The 20,751-nt window shown below is 48.1% G+C and overlaps 1 protein-coding gene and 1 long non-coding RNA gene across 5 annotated transcripts in view; one reads left to right on the plus strand and one right to left on the minus strand.

Annotated features, from left to right (window-relative positions):
- LOC147114232 (uncharacterized) overlaps positions 1-769 on the plus strand; it is a 99,435-nt gene extending 98,666 nt beyond the window's left edge. For all 4 annotated transcript variants that reach the window (XM_085995908.1, XM_085995910.1, XM_085995907.1 and 1 more), the window contains 2 exons: positions 277-320; positions 461-769. In XM_085995908.1, coding sequence (XP_085852034.1) covers positions 277-320; positions 461-532 — 116 coding nt within the window. In that variant the 3' untranslated portion in view covers positions 533-769. The remainder of the gene's footprint in view (positions 1-276; positions 321-460) is intronic.
- Positions 1-20,367, minus strand: part of LOC147114234 (uncharacterized) — a 31,787-nt gene extending 11,420 nt beyond the window's left edge. The window contains exon 1 of the long non-coding RNA XR_015079390.1: positions 20,082-20,367. This is a non-coding gene — a long non-coding RNA (uncharacterized LOC147114234). The remainder of the gene's footprint in view (positions 1-20,081) is intronic.
- Positions 20,368-20,751: the final 384 nt, after the last annotated feature.

The raw sequence follows: 20,751 nt of genomic DNA on the forward strand, positions 1-20,751 counted from the left end.
GCAGCAGCAATGAAACTCTCAAACTCTGCCGAGTTGTGTAAGGAGCTTCGTTCATTTATGATCATCGCTGTGGCTCACTGTGTAACTGCAGGGCTTAGTGTGGATCTGAGTCATACAGAGACCAACTGGGTTCACTGTCAATCAATGTCTTGCTGATCCATTGGCTGTACCAGTGAAATGCAGTAAATTGCGGACATTTGTATGACAATTGTCAGGTTTTTTTCAGTCGGATCCGTCAATGTTATCCTTTAATTGTGATGTTTGCAATTATCACAGGGTCCAGACATGGTACACAGTGCAATAAGCAATCTTCAGATATTGTAAGTATATCAATTCCTATTGGTCAAATCACACGACCTACAATATTAATATCTGCCACAAATTTGTAAAGTTGTTATCTGATGTAAAGAGATGCAATAATAGATCACACTATTATAAATCGTTAATTTTTCTCTTGCAGAACCTGGCTCCTTCAAAGGAAGATGATTCACCTGTCATCTATGCACAAATAGCACAAGCAAAATATAAATGATCTGCACAGGACAGAGAGGAAGAGCTTGGAATTCGATATGTGGAATATAACATTTGTGTATCTGCTCTGATTTAACACAATCATTGCATCACGCTGTTCAAACATGAACATAACAGGTGAATGATAACTTGCAATAGGAATGGTTCTCTTAATATAGTTCCAACAATCCTTTCACAGCTTCTGCTGATGCTATGTAAAAAAAAGCAGCTACATTATGAAAAATAAATTGGACGTTACACGTAATTTTGTTTCCCACTCAATTAATATCTCAGAACTGTAATAACCAACAATGATGATTCAACTATGCAATGTGTCACTTAAGCTTGTAACCGGTTTCTGCGGTGCCAATTTCCTATAGGCCCTGCCGCAATCGCCAATTATTGTAAGTGGTTTCGCCCCGCCCGTAGCGAGCACGCAAACCCCCTTACTACAAGTTCTGGACAATAGGGATTACTGAGGACAGATTGGAACACGGACAGCGTTTTTGGGCTCACCCGCACAGTGTTTATTAAGGTTGACAAAACCACTCCACTTGCATACAGTACGAGCAGTGTGAACACAACAGTACAGTTTAAAACAGTACAACCCTGACTTGTCCAACAAGCCCCTGCCATGCTGACTTACCACGGCCTAAAAACACCCTCCCATGAACTAAACTATCCCAGGACCCTTCCAACGCTAAACCCCCTCTGGTTTGGTAGGAAAATACAGGCAGCCCCTCACACAGCTAAGTGATCTTGTGGGTGTGCAGACTTGGCAATGCTCACCTAGATTGCCCTTGATCTTGCTTGCAGCTTCCTCCCGTAGGTCTCGGCTACCTGGTTCCATACTGGCCTTGCGGCATGCGAGTCCCAGTCTGAGCCTAAGTCCGTCTCGGTTGGAAGAGCAAGGCTCAGCTCCTCTTGACTTTCCATTGTGGGGAGGGCAGGAGAGAGCGAGAGAGAGAGAGCTATCCAAAACAGCTCTCTGATATACCCCCCCCAATACACAGACCGCTGTCTGTGGTTTTAATGGACACATGACCTGAGGGAAATGGTTTCCAGGCCTCCTCCCTGGTTTCGATGGTTTAAATCTCGTTTCGATCTCCCAGCCGATTTAACTTAACGAGCTCATCTTCTTCAGAAACAATGAGTCGCCAGCCTCGTTATTCACAACTTGGGAGTGGGCCTCTCGGCCCATTGTTCCCAAGGACAGTCCGTTACCAAACGAATGCAACCTGATTACATCAGCCACCTCCAGCTTGAGTGGTTTTCCACAGCTTCCTCGCCCAAACAGCCTGTCCAGGATTTAATAAGGGCGTATGTTCATAATCTAAAAATCCATGGAGTCTGCGCCGACTGATTTTGGAATGTTTTACTTCACTTTCTGCATGAAAATCGGAGGAAGTAAAACACTAACACACGTTGAACTACTACAATCACATGAGAAATCACAGGAATCCATGGGGGAATCTCGATATTCAGACCGATGTCCCACCATGGCGGAGAAACCAGTTCTTTTATCTCATCCCCCGTTTCCCTGTTCCGTTGTTCGATGGCATAGAAATGCTTCTGGGAGAGTTGAACTTCCTTTATTCATTTTGTGAGGTGTTAGGGCAGAGGAGGAATTTCCTACCCGCACCGTGTTAGGTATTGTTGCAGGTCTTGTACTGTATCATTCACTGTGAGGCGTACCATGGTGGGCTCTGAAATGGGAATGATGCGCTCTTGAGCCACCTGAACTTCTGTGTGGGGTTTGAAGCAGAAATTCTTATTCGTGACCGGGCACCAAGTGTCGTTGTGTACATGGTACTGGTCCACACTTGTCGTGACGCAGTACGTCCCTCTGCCCGCATATGCTACCTGGGGTGGAACATGGCTTTGGGCCATCACCTCCATGGTGCAATTAATGGGCTCCGCACCCTCTGATTCCAACCCGCACACCGGCCGATTAAACGCATTCAAATGCTGGGGACACAGCACCACGTGCGTGCCCCAGCTCTGGCATTCATTGAGGTCAGTGCCGGTCATGGCGTGCTCCCAGTTTACAACAAACGGTGGGGCCCCATGATGTCACACATGCACCCCGTCCCTTAGGATGCCAATATTCTCTACTCAGTATACCGGCACTGGCCGTGGTGACCTGCCCATTACCGGCATCCGGAGTACAATCCCCATTACAGTGTGGTTGGACTGGCCACAGTCAACTGGGACCGGGTGTACCTCTGGGGCCAGTCGGAGTTGGCACAGGCTCAGTAAATTTCCGTACGGGCTGAGCGCAGTGAGGTGCCAGTTGCTGACCCATGAAGGGACGCGACCTTGCTGTAGGTCCTCCAAATTACTGCGCCCTACGTTCAGCAGCCACGCACCGTACAACACACACGCATCGTTTTTCGTTGCCTGTGCCGAGGCATTCTGATCCTCCCTGATCAGACTATTGATCATCTGAGCATGTGCCTCCAGCTCGGGCATGATTTCCTTTAAATGTATAGTCATAGCCTGATCTTCCCGTAACTCCGACCCGTCTAGCTCGTTACCCTCCCCCAGTATCTTTCACAGCTGGTCCCTTAAGGTGTTGACCTGCATCTGCAACTGTGCATCATCCATACTGTTGATAATGGACGTGCCCGTGCTATATCTCCCCGAACCAATGCGATGGTTTACAGTTAAATCGTACAGACTTTCCCGATTCACGTCCACGTAACTTAATTCATAAAATTGTTGGAACATTTCCTTCAACAGGGCCTCATATAATTTTTCCTTTTCTACCGGACACCACCGGGGCAGCTGTACCCGGGTTAAATTTAGAATGACCAACGCGACTTCGTAGTGAACATCTTGGTACAAGATCTTGCCGGTCGGGACTAACACTAACCCATTCCTCGGTCCCGGTGTGGTGGCGGGGCAACTAATCTGTGTTTCCTGTACCGGTGGGGCTGTGGGCAGGGGCTTCCTCTCGTGTGCTACCAGTTCCGTGGAATTTACTGTGTTGGGAGGGTCTGGGATCATGCAGGAATCCCCACTCTGATCCCATCCGATCCCAGCCCCGGAATCATGCCATTGCCGCAAGAAGGCAATCGACACACCCGCTGGGCAGACCCATTCCGACCCCCACATACACACGAAAATTCCCTGTTCCTCTTTCCAACATTTGTTCCAGCACACTTCTACTCCCCTCCCTGCCCCCGTAATCTGTCAGTGCGTATCGTCCCCCAGTTTATCCCAGTCCGCAGATCGGTTACCCTTGACCTGGCCCAACTTCCTTAACCACCAGCACCATCCCAAGGGAATGTGTCCCTCACATCTTAGACAGACGCGTTTCCCCTCGGTCACCCTAACCCGTGTGGCTGTGACCTGCAGTTTGGGACATGGTATGGAAACTTCTCCATACGTGAAACCCTCGCTGCCGGAGTATCAAGTCGAGTTTGATCCCAGCCACCCTGACCACCTTCCCTCATGGAAGTAAGTGGCCATTCCATCCATGTCCCCTGTCCTACCCCCCAGTGTCATGGTAGGCCCGTTCCCTCCTGTGCAGCCATAGAGGAAGGACACCTCGGTGTCTCCTCTTTCCATGCTGCCAGTCCCGATCATCATTAGGAATAGCAGTACGATAAATTTGTTGGCCATATCCCCTTGTTCCTTTGATCTCCTTTGGTTCCCTGCCAAAACAAAAGCAAAACATTTCCGTTCTGTGAGAGGGCTTTCCTCCACTGTTGTAGGATAAATGATTCCTCGGAAACTAGACTTTGAGTAAGAGAGACAACTTTATTAAATGACAGAGCTCTGGGAGAAGAGTCTGCAACCACGCGGTCTGCGAGAGCACCTTCTCCCCGATTGTAGTACGTGCCGAGCTTATATACAATTCCAAGAAGTTGGTTTTAGATCATTTACATTCATCCAATCAATTCATTTATTAACGCATATCGTTATTTTCCTCCAGTCAGGAGTTTACACACTTGTGTTGCCAATTCTGCCTCTTCAGGTCTTCGTTCCGTCTTGTTCCGTCCGCGTCACCGGCGGAATGTGATTAGTTCGATAATAGGATACAAGTGATTAGTTCGATAATAGGATACCAGTGAACCTTGTTAGTCCTCGGTGATTCAATTAGTCCCAGTCAGGACACGAGATGAACTTTGTTCCAGCCATGCGTAAGCGTGGCATGTCTCACTGTGCAGTGATTCAATTAGTCCCAGTCAGTGAATTTGTTGTTTGTGTCTTTTCCAGCAAAATCTTGTCCAGCAATCTTGTCCAGCAAAATTTTATTCTAACAGTCCCTCCTCTTGGTCCTGGAGCACGATTCATTTGCTCCCAGATGACCATCCTCGGTCCCCCTTTCGTCGGTGCTTACAGCCACTGGCTTATGTCCGGGGGTTCGGTTGTTCCTTCGACAGTGTCGTATTGGTATTCATCGTCCCTTGGTAGCAAGTTGGTGTGTTCCTCCTCGATAGAGGCGATCGGCACCACGGTTTTCATAGCAGTTTGGCAACACGACTTTATAAGGCTCAGCGCACAACACATCAACATACAAATTACAACTATTATTATTATCCCTTGCATCATCCACGCTCCCCACCCGGTCTTCCCTAGCAACCAATCAAGCCATCCCCCTGTGCTTGTGGGTTGATGGAGCTTCTTTATTTCTTCTTGGATATGATTTGCTAGGTTCGTGATATTCTCGGAGCTATCTGGGACATATGTACAGCAGTCTGTCCCGATCAGGGCACAGGTGCCTCCTTGCGCCGCCAACAGATAATCTAGGGCTATCCTATTCTGTAAGGCGGTGGTCCGGATCGCCACCATTTCGGCACTCATTTCTCTCAGGGACTCAGCCGTATCGTTGGCTATTTGTTCGAGCACTGCTGCCATGTTTATGGATTCCCTTGCTATTTTTCTGTTCCGTACCAGGGGAATGCTATAGCCCAGAATCTTTCGGTTTCCGTAATCGCTCTCTTAACACGCTTGGCTGGTTGCCATAACGACTGGTACCCGTAGTGGTGGGTTAGGGAGGATAAATGATGGATGTATGGTACTATGTATCCTATATAGCATGACCCAGTCCAGGTTCGTGGAAGCCATGGATACGCCTTATATCTGCAAATGAAATCGGTATTATTATAGGCCTCAAATTTGTTCCAAAGTTGGTACATGATCCCAGGTATTCCCCTCCAGGGTAGATTGCTAGTCCGGTTTAGCACTTCGGATAAATTAAACGTTCCCACGTAGGGCCATTCTAGGGCACCTGGTGGTTTAGTACTGGTTTTGGTTAAAGTGTAATTATACTTGCACTTACTCCATCCGACCACTAACCCTATCTCGTCATAGTTTACCAAGCAGACTTCCCCCTCTGCATTGTTTAGTTTTCCCCCTGTGCTGACTAATAGCTCTTCTGGATACCTTCGATTATCGTACTGGGGTTGAAACCATCCTTTAAAGTTCATGGGGTTATACCCTGCCTGCTTCCACTCATGTTCCAGCTGACCTGGATTCAAGCTATTTTGGGTTTGTATGGTATCCTCCTTATTCCAGGTGGTATTAGAGTATAATAACCACCCTACCATCTCCTCTACCCTAAAGGGGATAGGCCTTAATGGGATTCCTCCCCCCGTATGGGTGGGCACATGGGCGCACACCCAGCAGGAGCTTTGGCCCATTTTTTTCGCATAGACATATGACATATACAGAAAGGTATTTACATGCAATCCTCTCTCTTTACGTAAATGGGGTACCGCGCTTCCCGTGACAATATAAAATAACGCCATTACCCATAATACTCTAAACATGATTAATATATCACTACAGTCCAGTCTTTACAGGAATTTTATGACAAAGGGTATGCAGATCACCTGTAAAACAGATTCAGAAAGTAGCCAGTCAGTCGTCTTTGTATACTTTCAATTGTGTCCAATGCTTCCATACTCCTTTACCCCTTATGTCTAGACAGGCACAGGTAGCCCCACTGATTATGATTTCATATGGCCCACACCATTTTGGGGCGAACCCTGGTTTTCTGGGCAGAGTTTTCACCATGACTTTACTACCCGCTGAGGGAACATAAGCCGTCATTGTGAGCTCTTGTGCCCGATCCTTGTCCTCCTGATTATCGCGGACATTCTTTCGCATCTCCTTTAATTGAGTGCTAAGTTCCAGAACGTATCATTTTAGTCTATCTTTTAAAGGGCCTACATCGGCCCCACCTGTTATGATGCCTTCTGGCAATTGCATCGCCCTTCCTGTCATCAATTCATAAGGGGTCAAGCCTGTCGTTCGGTTTTCAGTGGCTCGCAGCTTCATTAGGATAATGGGCAATACTTCAGTCCAGGTTTTCCCTGACACCTGCATTGCCTTTGCCAATGCATTTTTAAGGGTTCGGTTCATTCGTTCCACCATGCCCGAACTTTGAGGGTGGTATGGGATGTGGAATTTTTGTTTAATTCCCATTAATTGGCATACCGTTTTTATGACACTCCCGGTAAAGTGGGTACCTTGATCAGAGTCCATTTGAATTGGTATTCCCCACCTGGGGATCACTTCTTCAGCTAAGACTCTGGCAACCGTCAAAGCGGTACAATTTCGCGTGGGGAAAGCCTCTACCCAGCGGGTGAATTGGTCTATGACCACAAGGCAGTAGGTTTTGCCGTGTGACGGTGGAAGGGGACCTGTGAAGCCTATCTGTATATGCTCCCAGGGCCCTCGCGGCCTTGGTTGATGTCCCATTTTGACTTTTATGGGTCGCCCAGGGTTATACTGCGCACAGGTGATACATCGACGGCAGTATCTCGCGATATCTCTTCCCATCCCCTTCCACCACCATTCTTTGCTGAGGCTTCCCATCATCGCTTCTCTCCCTGAGTGTACAAGCCCATGGTGGAGTTCTAATAGCGTATTTTGAATGTACTTGGGGGCCATTACCCTGTTGTCCTTTCGCCAGACATTATCGCTTCCCCGCTTTGCGCCTTGTTCTTCCCACGTACCTTTTTCGACGTCGGGGGTGTCCTCATGGAGTTCGTCAATACTTATCTCGTCCTCGGAGCTGCTCACAGCGGCTATTGGTACTTCTTTGATCCTTTCTTGCTCTAGCGCCCTTTGTGCTGCTTGGTCCGCAGCCTGGTTCCCCTGGTGATTTAACCAGTCCGGGCTAGTCCGGTCCGGTTCCCTCTGATGTGCCTTAATCTTAATTACTGCTACCTGTTGGGGTTTGTCGCTAGCTTCTAGGAGGGCTTCTATCCTCAGCTGGTGTTTTATGGGATTGCCTCCCGTAGTAATGAATCCCCTCCTACCCCATGCAGTCATATAATCGTGGACCACCCCAAAGGCATACCTACTATCTGTGTAAATGTTCACGATTTTATTCTCTGACAACTCTAGTGCCCTGGTGAGAGCCACTAGCTCTGCCACTTGGGCCAATAGGCCTCCATCAATCCGTCCTGACTCTACGGTTTTTAATTCACCATTAACCACCGCCCACCCCGTTCGGGGCAGCCCATCTATATACTTGCGTGAACCATCTACGTACAACGTCTCTTCCGCTGTCGCTAAAGGGGTGTCTTTTATCCTATCTTCTTCCAGGTTCATATCTACGTCCCCACAGTTGTGGGGCTCCCCAGTTCCCAGTATTCCTTCTGCCGGGTTCTCCCCTGTGTCTCTAACAATGGTTACTGCTTTACTCGGAGGGAGGAGGACGGCCTCCCACTTGGCACGTCTCATGTTCGAGACGGATCTTAATTTCCTGGTATTCAGCATCTCTATCAGAGTGTGTTTAGTGTGCAATATAATGTTTCCTGTCATTACTATCGGCTCACTAACCTTTACTGCCCAAGCCGCACAATCCAATGCAGCTATGCACCGGGAGAGCCCTGTGACTACCGGTCCCTCCGCTGTGGAATAGTAGGCGACGGGCCTTCTTTTATCCCCATGATCCTGTGTAACTACTGCTGTGTAAAACCCTTCTTCATTGTTGCAATGTATGTGGAAGTCCTTACTCATATCTGGCAGTCCTAGCCCTGGGGCTGATACTAGCTCAGACTTTAGTTTGAGTATAAGCTTCCTCTTGTTCCGGTCCCCAATCTATCGGTTCCAACGCGGGTTTACCCCCTTTCACTAATCTTTGTATAGGTTCTGCTAATTTAGCGAACCCCGGGATAAAATTTTGACTGTAATTAAAGAGCCCCAGTACCTTCCTGACTCCGCGTACTGTTACGGGTCTCGGCATGCCCTGGACAGCGTGTTTCCTGTCCTGTGGCATTTCTTTAGGTCCTTGGGAGATTAGATGTCCCAGGTATAGGACCTGAGTTTTTCCTATCTGTGCTTTTTTAGGGCTTACCTTGAGGCCAGCCGTCTCTAGGGCCCTTAGTACTAAATATAGGGTTGCCAGATGGTCTGCCTTCGTTTCCGAGGCTATGAGTATGTCGTCGACATACTGCAAAATAGTGCTTCCTTTAGGTACTTCTATCTGCTTTAGGATATCACTCATGACGCGGTGAAAAATAGCTGGGCTATTATGGAATCCCTGTGGCAATCGGGTCCACTTATATTGTTTATCCCCTACTGTGAATGCAAATTTCTCCTGTGATTCCGGATCTAATGGGAGTGCCCAGAATCCGTTAGCTATGTCTAAAACGGTGAATATCTTCTGTTCAGGGGATAGCCCATTCAAAATTGTTGAGGGACTGGCAACGATGGGGTGTAATTTAGGAGTGACCTTGTTGAGGGCCGTATAGTCTATAGTCAACCTATAGCTCCCATCAGGTTTCTCTACTGGCCATGTGGGGGAATTAGTAGTGCTCGTGGTTTCCCTCAGGATACCCCTTTCTACTAGCCCCTTCACTATGTCCACGACTGCCTTCCTGGCCTCCGCCTTTATTGGGTACTGGCGGTGTGGCTTGTGTTCTGGTCTGGGAATCTTAATAGGGTCAATACTAGCTTTTCCTGTATCTAACTTTGTTTCAGCCCATACCCCAATCACGGAATCACAAATGGCTCCGTATCCTCCCGTATCTTCGTGCCAGTCCCTGGTAGTTACGGTGGCCACCCCAAGGGTGCCAGTGTTATTTGCCAGTTGTCTAATCTTTTCCTTACGGCCATCCGCCTTTGGCCATGTTAACTTTCCTTTGCCACAATCAATTATTGCTTTGTACTCCCTCATTATATCATTACCTAATATTGTACCTTCATTATTTTTACACACATAGAATTTCATGGGGAGGTATATATTATCGAATTCCACCAGCTGCGTGGTGCTCAAGTGAGCTGGCACTTTAGTGCCATTGAGTCCTCGCAGGAGTATTGACTTACTAGTCGTGGGGAGGGGAAGGTTAGTGACGGAAACTGATGTGCCTGTGTCCACCAGCATTTCACATTGTCGGCCCCCTACTAGTGCAGACACATAAATTCTCCCCTCCCTTTTACCTTTTATGGGGGCCACAGGACATCAACTACTACGCTTATATTCCTGCCATTCCTTATATTCTTCGGCGGTTAGGGTGTTTTGCCCCTCACTAGGCCTGCTGTGTTTTCCGTAACAGGTGGCCTCTAGGTGCCCCCGTTTTCCGCAATAATTGCACTGTTTGTCAACTTTCTTCCCTGGAGTTCTAAAGTCTGTGACACATCCCAACCGTCTTTCTGCATCTTCTTAATTAACGACTGTCGGTTTGTCATATAAGAATATGTGAGGGAGCCCGAAGGTCCCCTCTTAACTTCCTCACCTGACATCGCCGCTGCTTCACCGATCGTTCCTTCGTGTCTAGAGATCTGTTCCTTAGAGAGCCCCCCTATTCTTTCCTTCCGAGAATACCCGAGCTTCTTGTCGCACTCTATGCCAGCATTCTCAGAGGTCCGGGTTTGTCTTTCTCTCAAAACTGTCCGGACATGTAACGCTTGCTTGTTGGACGGGGTTTCTACCCCTCCCCGGTGTCTGTTTACCTGATCAGGGTCCTACAACACCGACACTAATAATCTCCTAGTTCACTTAGCAACATGATATAATGCAGAAAAATGTTAACCATACTCGACTAGTATCACGACTTTAGAACACCTTGGAGTCTCGGCACCTACTTCATGGTCCTGGCCTTCGCGTGGGGCATTTGCCCTCTTAACAACCGGCCTGAGGCTAGGTGTCTGAGACAAGTGTCCTCCTGATCCGAGGTTTTTCTTAGTTACTTAGTTACTATTACACTAATACAAATACACACATACAAATCAAGTAGTGTCTCTTACCCACTCAGTCTGTGTCCCAGATTCGTTTTGGTGCCGCTTCGCCGTTCAGTCGCCTTGTTGAGTGTCTCTGATTTATGGGTGGTCTAAAATCTGACTACTCACCCTGGTCACTGACTCAAGCGACTGTTCAACTCCGTGGCACCCTGCTCGCAGCGCCAATTTGTTGTAGGAAAAATGATTCCTCGGAAACTAGACTTTGAGTAAGAGAGGCAACTTTATTAAATGACAGAGCTCTGGGAGAAGAGTCTGCAACCACGCGGTCTGCGAGAGCACCTTCTCCCCGATTGTAGTACGTGCCGAGCTTATATACCATTCCAAGAAGTTGGTTTTAGATCATTTACATTCATCCAATCAATTCGTTTATTAGCGCATATCATTATTTTCCTCCAGTCAGGAGTTTACACACTTGTGTTGCCAATTCTGCCTCTTCAGGTCTTCGTTCCATCTTGTTCCGTCCGCGTCACCGGCGGAATGTGATTAGTTCGATAATAAGATACAAGTGATTAGTTCGATAATAGGATACCAGTGAACCTTGTTAGTCCTCGGTGATTCAATTAGTCCCAGTCAGGACACGAGATTAACTTTGTTCCAGCCATGCGTAAGCGTGGCATGTCTCACTGTGCAGTGATTCAATTAGTCCCAGTCAGCGAATTTGTTGTTTGTGTCTTTTCCAGCATAATCTTGTCCAGCAAAATTTTATTCTAACATCCACGGATCTGGTTTTGGTTATTTAGAAAATATTTACAGTGTTCCCTGACACATTAACGAGTGCCCCATTTAAGACCTCTCTCGTCGGGGCGTCTTGCGGCTTGCGGTCGGAGAGTAGGGAGGCGTCCACGGCACCCTAGGCCGTGGGACCCGACTGCTCCTCCTTACCGCCCCGTCCTCCGGGTCATCATCGTCCCACACCATGGGACAAAGACCCGCGTCCACCAGGATCATGACTGTGCCCTGGTGCCTCTTGACCTTTGTTTTCCCCTCCTCGGGGTTAAACAACTTGCACTGGTTTACATGAAACCATTTTGTGTGTTTCGGGAGTTTTACTGCATATACCACCCGTAGTGAGCATGCAAACCCCCTTACTACAAGTTCTGGATGACAGGGATTACTGAGGACAGATTTGAACACGGACAGTGTTTTCGGGCTCACCCGTACAATGTTATTAAGGTTAACAAAAACCACTCCACTCGCATACAGTACGAGCGATGTGAACACAACAGTACAGTTTAAAACAGTACAACCCTGACTTGTCCAACAAGCCCCTGCCGTGCTCGTGCTGACTTACCACGGCCTAAAAACACCCTCCCATGAACTAAACTATCACAGGACCCTTCCAACACTAAACCCTCTCTGGTTTGGTAGGAACATACAGGCACCCCCTCACACAACTAATTGTTCTTGTGGGTGTGTAGGCTTGGCAATGCTCACCTAGATTGCCCCTTTTATCTTGCTTGCAGCTTCCTCCCGTACGTCTCGGCTACCTGGTTCCGTACCGGCCTTGCGGCATGCGAGTCCCAGCCTTAGTCGACGTTGGTCTCAGTTGGAAGAGCAAGGCTCAGCTCTTCTTGATGTTACGTTGTGTGGAGGGCAGGAGAGAGAGAGGGAGCGAGCTATCCAAACTGCTCTTTTTATACCCCTCCAATACACAAACCGTTGTCTGTGGGTTTACTGGACACATGGCCTGGGGGAATGGGTTTTCAATCTCTTGAACGGTTTGAAATGGTTTTTGATCTCTTTTCGATCTTCCTGCCAATTAACTTAACAAGTTGATCTTGACTAGAACAATGAGTCGTCGGCCTTGTTAATCAAGACTTGGGAGTGGGCCTCTCGGGCCATTGTTCCCAGGACAGTTTGTTTCCAGACGAATGAGTCATCTCCAGCTTGAGTGGGTTTTACACTGCTCCCCCCCCCCCAAACAGCCTGTCTAGTTTTTAATAGGGGTGAAAAATCCATGAAGTCTGCGTCGACTGCTACAGTGGGGTGCTTGGGTTGACATGCGCTCCTTGCGCTCGGCTTCCACTTGCTCCCGGCAAAGAGACTCAAGATGTTTGGCGCCTTCCTGGATGCTTTTCCTCCACTTTGTGCGGTCTTGGGCCAGGGATTCCCAGGTGTCATTGGGGATGTTGCACTTTTTCAAAGAGGCTTTGAGGGTGACCTTGAAGCGTTTCCTCTGTCCACCTGGGGCTCTCTTGCCGTGTCAGAGCTCCGAGTAGAGCGCTTGTTTTGGGAGTCTCGTATCAGGCATGTGGACGATGTGACCTGTCCATCGGAGCTGATCGAGCGTGGTCAAAGCTTCGATGCTGGGGATGTTGGCCTGAGCGAGAAGACTGACGCTGGTGTGCCTATCCTGCCAATGGATTTGCAGGATCTTGCGGCGGCAGCGTTGATGGTACCTCTCCAGTGCTTTGAGGTGCCTGCTGTACATGGTCCATGTCTCTGAAGCATACAGGAGGGTGGGTATTATTACTGCTCTGTAGACCATGAGCTTGCTGCTGGGTTTGAGGTCCTGGTCATCAAACACTCTCTTCCTCAGGCGACCGCAGGCTGCACTGGCGCACTGAAGGCAGTGTTGGACTTCGTCATCAACGTCTGCCCTTGCTGACAGTAGGCTCTCGAGGTATGGAAAGTGGTCCAAGTTGTTCAAGGCCTTGTCATGGATTTTGATAATCGGGGGCAGTACTGTGTGGTGGGGGCAGGTTGGTAGAGGACCTTTGTCTTACGGATGTTTAGTGTAAGGTCCATGCTCTCGTATGCTTCGGTGAAGGTGTTAACGATGGTTTGGAGTTCGACCTCTGAGTGTGTGCTGACGCAAGACTTATCTGCATACTGTAATTCGATGACAGAGGAAGGGATGACTTTGGATCTGGACTGGAGGTGATGGAGGTTGAACAGTTTCCCTTTTGTTCTATAAATTAGCTCCACTTCAGCGGGGAGCTTACTGAGGGTGAGATGGAGCATTGCCACAAGGAAGATCGAGTTGGTGCGATGACACAGCCTTGCTTCACGCCGATCCGTATATGAATTGGGTCTGTGGTGGATCCGTTGGTCAGGATCACAGCTTGCATGTCGTTGTGAAGCAGGCAGAGGATTGTGACAAACTTTTGAGGGCAGCCGAATTTTGGAGGACACTCCATAATCCCTCATGGTTGACAGTGTCAAAGACCTTTGTGAGATCAAAGAAGGCCATGTACAGCGGTTGGTGCTGTTCCCTGCATTTCTCTTGTAGTTGACACCCCTGTTCTCACTGACCTACACTTGCTCCCGGTCCGGAAATGCCTTGATTTCAATATTTTCATCCTCCTGTTCAAAAGCTCCATGGCCTCGCCCCTCACTCTCTCTCTAACCTCCTCCAGCCCTATAACATTCCGAGAACTCTACGTTCCTCCAACTCTGGCCTCTTGTCCATCCCCCATTTCCTTCGCTCCACCATTGGCAGCCGTGCCTTCAGCCGTCTGGGCCCTAAACTACGGAATTCCCTCCCGAAACCTCGGCCTCTCCTCCTCTCTCTGCTCCTTTAACACGCTGCTTAAAACCCACCTCTTTGACCAAGCGTTTGGTCACCTGCCCAAATGTCTCCTTCTTTGGCTCTGTCTCAGTTTCTGTTTGATTCCCGTTCCTGTGAAGCTCCTCGGGATGTGTTACTGAGTTAAAGGCGCTGTATAAATGCAAGTTGTTGTAGTAGTGTCTGGCCTGCTGCTGCGGTTTCAGATTTCTGCTCCTCTGCTGGGAATTGTTCACTCTCTGCTGAGTTAGCTGCGATCTGCTGGTTTCTGCTGGTCCCCATCCTGCTCTGGATTCCATTCCACTGCTGCCGAATGCCCTTTGCTCGGCGGCTTTCTGCCTTTCCTTCTCGGGGATTTATTGCCTTCCTTTCAGTTTGCTCGCCCCTTCGTGCTTTATCTTGGAGCTCCCTCCTGTGGTCATCAAATGCTTGGTCAAAGAGGTGGGTTTTAATAATAATAATCATAATAATCAACTTTATTGTCATTGTTAGTGCACAAGTGCAGTCCAACGAAATGTAGGCTTGCGGCTCCCGAGAGTGTACATTTAGATTAAGACATTTAAACATTCAACATACATTTGGCTTGTTATACATGAACATAAACATAACCATAATAAAGTGCATTGGCAGATGTGCAGGCTTTAGAGTTTATTTGTGGAGTTCAGTAGGATGACAGCCCTGGGAAAGAAGCTGTTCCTAAATCTGGTCGTTCGGGTGCGAATGCATCTGTAGCATCTCCCAGATGGCAGGAGGGCGAACAGACTGTGGCGGGGGTGGGTAGGATCTTTGATGATGGTCCGTGACCTCCGTAAACAGCGTTTCTGGTATATGTGCTCTATGGTCGGTAGCTGGGTGCCGGTAATGCGTTGGGCAGTTTTGACTACCCGCTGCAGGGCTTTCCGGTCATAGTAGCTACAGCTGCCATACCATACTGTGATACAGTTCGTCAGGATGCTCTCTATTGTGCAGCGGTTAAAGTTAGAGAGGATCAGGGGTGACAGGTTACATCCCTTCAGCCTCCTTAGGAAATATAGGCGCTGCTGGGCCTTCTTCACCAGAGAGGAGGTATTGAGGGACCAGGAGAGGTCTTCCGTGATGTGGACTCCGAGGAACTTAAAGCTGCCCACCCTTTCCACCACAGCCCCATTGATGTGGATGGGGGTGTGACTTCCGCCTTTAGACTTCCTGAAGTCCACAATGATTTCTTTGGTTTTCTTGATGTTAAGGGCCAGGTTGTTATCGGCGCACCACTTCATGAGATGCTGGACCTCCTCCCTGTAGGCTGACTCATCGTTGTTGGTGATCTGGCCAACTACCGTGGTATCATCTGCAAACTTGATGATGGTGTTGGAACCATGAACAGCCACATAGTCGTGGGTGAAGAGGGAGTAGAGGAGGGGGCTCAGCACACATCCTTGTGGGGCCCCCGTGTTCAGGGTCGGTGGGGGGGAGGTGTGGTTACCTAATTTGACAGACTTTCAACCACCATTTCAAATTTAACTCTGGCTGGTCGGGTTTCTCAGGCCTCGGGTAACCCACCAACTAAAGTGAGGCGAGGCCTGCTGGATCCAGGAGGTAAGAGTAAAGGCAATAGTCCCTGCCTCACCCACTCGCCGCGCTCGGATACCCTCGCCCCCCCGATTCCTCCGGGATTTTTACCCCCCACGGGGCCTCTGACTTCCCCCCCCGAGAGCTCTGAGGCTATTTCCCCCCCACCACGATTCCTCCGATCACCCACCCGTGACCTCTGATTTCCCCCTCCCCCCCCACCCCAGGCCTCTGATCACCTTCCCAGACTCCCCCCTCCAGTCCTGATGCTGCTCCGACCCTTCCCCCCACCTTCTCCACATTTCCCTTCAAAATGTACCTTCACTTGTAAATAAGGGCCTTGTCAGCCATGACCTTATTGTGGATGATCAGATTGACATCATGTCACTGACGGAGACATGGTTGAGGGGCTCTACTTTCCAACATATTCCACGCCCAAACCACTGTGGTGGTGGTGTCGCCCTTATATCTCAATCACACCTTGGTCTGTCTCCCTACTCCTCCAGCAACTTCTCCTCCTTTCAGCATCTCGCCTTGTTCCACCCCTCCCGTCTCTCTTTTAAACTCCTTATTCTGTACCGCCCACCCAAATACCACACCAATTCTCTCAATGAGATATCTTCTCTGCTTTCATAGAGTCATAGAGTCATAGAGTTTTACAGCACAGAAAGAGGCCCTTCGGCCCATCGTGTCCACGCCGCCCATCCACCCCTGTCCTGTCTAATCCCATTTTCCAGCATTTGGTCCATAGCCTTGTATGCAATGGCATTTCAAGTGCTCATCCAAATGCTCCTTGAATGTTGTGAGGGTTCCTGCCTCTACCACCCTTTCAGGCAGTGAGTTCCAGATTCCAACCACCCTCTGGGTGAAAAAGTTCCTCCTCAAATCCCCTCTAAATCTCCTGCCCCTTACCCTGAATCTATGCCCCCTTGTTATTGACCCCCCTACTAAGGGGAAAAGTTCCTCTTTATCTACCCTATCTATGCCCCTCATCATTTTGTACACATCAATCAGGTCCCCCCTCAGCCTTCTTTGCTCCAAGGAAAACAACCCCAGCCTGTTTAGTCTTTCTTCATAGCTGAGGCGCTCCATCCCAGGTAACATCCTGGTGAATCTTCTCTGCACCCTCTCCAAAGCAATCACATCCTTCCTATAGTGAGGCGACCAGAACTGCACACAGTACTCCAGCTGTGGCCTCACCAGCGTTTTGTACAGCTCCATCATAACCTCCCTGCTCTTATATTCTATGCCTCGGCTAATGAAGGCAAGTATCCCATATGCCTTTTTAACCACCTTATCTACCTGTTCCGCTGCCTTCAGAGATCTATGTACATGTACACCAAGGTCCCTCTGACCCTCTGTACTTCCTAGGGTCCTACCACTCATTGTGTATTCCCTTGCCTTATTTGTCCGTCGAAAATGCATCACCTCGCACTTTTCAGGGTTAAATTCCATTTGCCACTTTTCCGCCCATCTGACCAACCCGTTTATATCGTCCTGTAGCCTGAGGCTTTCCTCCTCGCAATTTACCACCCCACCAATTTTCGTGTCATCTGCGAACTTACTGATCATACCTTTTACATTCTCATCCAAATCATTTATGTAGATCACAAACAACAAGGGACCCAGCACCGATCCCTGAGGTACCCCACTGGACACAGGCTTCCAGTCACAAAAGCATCCTTCGACCATCACCCTCTGCCTCCTGCCACTCAGCCAGTTTAGGATCCAACGCGCCAAGGCACCCTGGATCCCATGGGCTCTTACCTTCTTGACCAGTCTCCTATGCGGGACTTTGTCAAAAGCTTTACTGAAGTCCATGTAAACCACATCCACAGCATTTCCCTCATCCACCCCCCTAGTCACCCCCTCGAAAAATTCAATCAGATTTGTCAGACATGATTTACCCTTGACAAAGCCATGCTGACTATCCCCGATTAATCCTTGCCTCTCCAAGTGGAGACTAATTTTGTCCCTCAGAATTTTTTCCAATAATTTCCCTACCACAGATGTTAGGCTCACTGGCCTGTAATTCCCTGGTTTATCCCTGCTACCCTTCTTGTATAGTGGTACTACATTAGCTGTTCTCCAGTCCTCTGGTACATCCCCTGTGGCCAGAGAGGTTCTGAAAATTTGTGTCAGAGCCCCTGCAATCTCCTCCTTTGCCTCCCACAGCAGCCTGGGATACATCTCGTCCGGGCCTGGGGATTTATCCACTTTTTGGCCTGCTAAAACCGTTAGCACCTCCTCCCTCTCGATGCTAATATGTTCAAGTATGTGGTTTACATGGACTTCAGTAAAGCTTTTGACAAAGTCCCTCTGCCTCTGCACCGAGCGACTTCTCATCCGCGGTGATTTCAACCTCCATCTGAACTCACCTTGCTCCCTCTCCTCTGAGTTCACTGCCCTCCTTTCCTCTCTTAATCTCTCCCTTCATGTCAACTCCCCCACCCGTATACACGGCCACCCCCTCGATCTTATCATCTCACGTGGCCTCGCTATCCCCTCCGTAACCCGTAAACAAACTCTGGTGTGTATTTATGGCTACATACTTCTTGGATTCCTCATCTAGTGTAATCTGCAAGTATGCATGACTCATATCCAGCTTTGTGAATTTCTGCCCTCCAGCCAGGTTTGCAAAAAGATCCTCAGTTTTAGAAATAGGATACTGTTCTAGTTTAGACACCCTATTTACAGTCAATTTATAATCTCCACAGATTCTTACTGAATTGTCCGGTTTTAAAACAGGTACAATGGGAGCTGCCCATTCCGAACATTTTACGGGTTCCAGAATGTTCTCTCTCAAAAGACGGTCAAGCTCAGCCTCTACCTTTGGTTTCATGGCATACAGCACAGGTCGTTGTTTAAAAAATCTTGGCAGTGCCTCCTTGTCTACATAAATCTTAGCTGGGGGGCCATTAAATGTTCCAAGTTCTTCCTTGAACACATTCTCATGTTCAATCAAGACTTCTTGCAAAGACAATTGTTTGCCCCTCTCCATTTGATTCATTGCTCCCCAATCTAATTTAAGTTCTCGTATCCAGCCCCAATCTAACAAGTTTGGTCCAGAACCCGATACTACAACTACAGGTAGCTGTTCCACGGTGTCCCTGTGTTTCACAGTTACAATAGCTGTACCCAATGTTGCCACTCGTTCACCGGTATAGGTTTTAAGCTGCATAGAGCAAGACTTTAACTCTGGAACTTTTCACAGAATCACAGAATCTACAGTGCAGATAGAGGCCATTTCGGCCCATCGAGCCTGCACCGACACATATCCCACCCTATCCCCGTAACCCCACGTATTTAATCCCCTAACACTAAGGGTCAATTTATCATAGCCAAATCAACCTAACCTGCACATCTTTGGACTTTTGCACAGTTCCACAATTTTGAATACTCCTCCCTGTTCATTATGGTAACATCACATCCGGTATCCACCTCAAAGTTCACCTTAGTGTCATTTACTATCAGTTGCAAAGTGATAGGATCCACTTTAGGAATGTCCTCTACCATACTATGCATTATGAACACGTCGTCTTCTTTCTCAGCTTCTCCACTGATGTGATGTGCTCCCTGTTTTTTCACTTCTCTTACCAGGTTTTGCTTTTCTCCCCCTTTAGGTTTGTATACCTCCAGGGTAGCTTTTGCTCTTCATGCCCGTTTTACATGTCCTTTTTTCCCACACTTGTGGCACTTTTCCTCCAGAAACCTGCATTCCCTCGCCAGGTGGTCGAAATTGCATCTATAACATGCTTTTATATGCTCACATTGTGATTTCGGACCCATATTTAACTTGTGCACACTAAACTGACTTCCAACTTGCTTTGTAGAAGAACAGTCTGAACCTTGTATTTCTTTTACATCATGGTTAGCTGTCTCTATGGCTTGAGCTAGTTCCAACGCTTTTTCATACGTAAGCCCAGTCTCGGACAATAATCTCCTCTGCATTCGAGCATCCATTATCCCGCAAACCAGCCTATCTCTCGGCATGTCTTTCAAACTGCTCCCGTAATTGCAATCATGTGCCAGTTTTCTCAACACCGCTACATAATCCAACACAGACTCTCCCGGGTTCCTGTTCCGTGAATTAAATTTGAAACGTGTACAATCTCACTCGGCCTGGGATTGAAATGATCCTTTAGCAAGGCCACTAAGTTAGCAAATGTTACGTCTCCAGGCTTTTCAGGACTGCATAAGTTTCACAGTAAACTATACGTCTGACTTCCCACGGAAGTGAGCAAAATAGCTCTCCTTTTACCCACATCATCTATATCATTTGCCACAAAGAAATGCTCCAGCAACTCACAGTATTCGATCCATGTTTGTTTTTGAACATCAAAAGCAGAAATCTCTCCTACTCGAGTAGCCATGATTCAGATGCAGTGTTCTTGTATTTTCCCTTCTTCAAGTTGAGATCTGTTAATCCACATCACCAAATGTGATATCCGACTGGTAAGGTCCAATAACTGATAAAAGTCAGACTTCAGGAACCAACACTTAACTTTTTAATTACACAGGTTAGGAGAGAAACATCTCTTACAGGCTGCAGGCATGCACTTCTATTTCTTATTGCACGATGCTAAAATGGAGGATCCGATGAGTCATTCCCATAATGCAATGTTACCTTAATACTAGTAAATATAATCCCTTAGCATTTGTCTCCCTCTGGTGGATAACTTAAACATTACATCTGAGATTACTATAATCTCCAAAGTTTATGAACATGTTGTCGTCTCTCAAATCCATGATCATCTTTCCCAGAACTCCCTGTTTGAATCCCTCCAATCAGGCTTCCGCCCCTGACACAGTGCTGAACCTGCTCTTACCAAGGTTGCACATCGCATCCTAATTGACTCCGACAAAAGTAATCTCTCCGTTCTCGTTCTTCTGGACCTGTCTGGAGCTTTGACACAAAATTCTGCTCCAAGGCCTCTCCACCGTCATCCAGCTGGATGGGACTGCACTCACCTGGTTTC

This window comes from Somniosus microcephalus, chromosome 8 (assembly GCF_052327205.1).
Source record: "Somniosus microcephalus isolate GS21.2 chromosome 8, FLI_Smic_1.0, whole genome shotgun sequence".
Classification (NCBI taxonomy): Eukaryota; Metazoa; Chordata; class Chondrichthyes; order Squaliformes; family Somniosidae; genus Somniosus; species Somniosus microcephalus.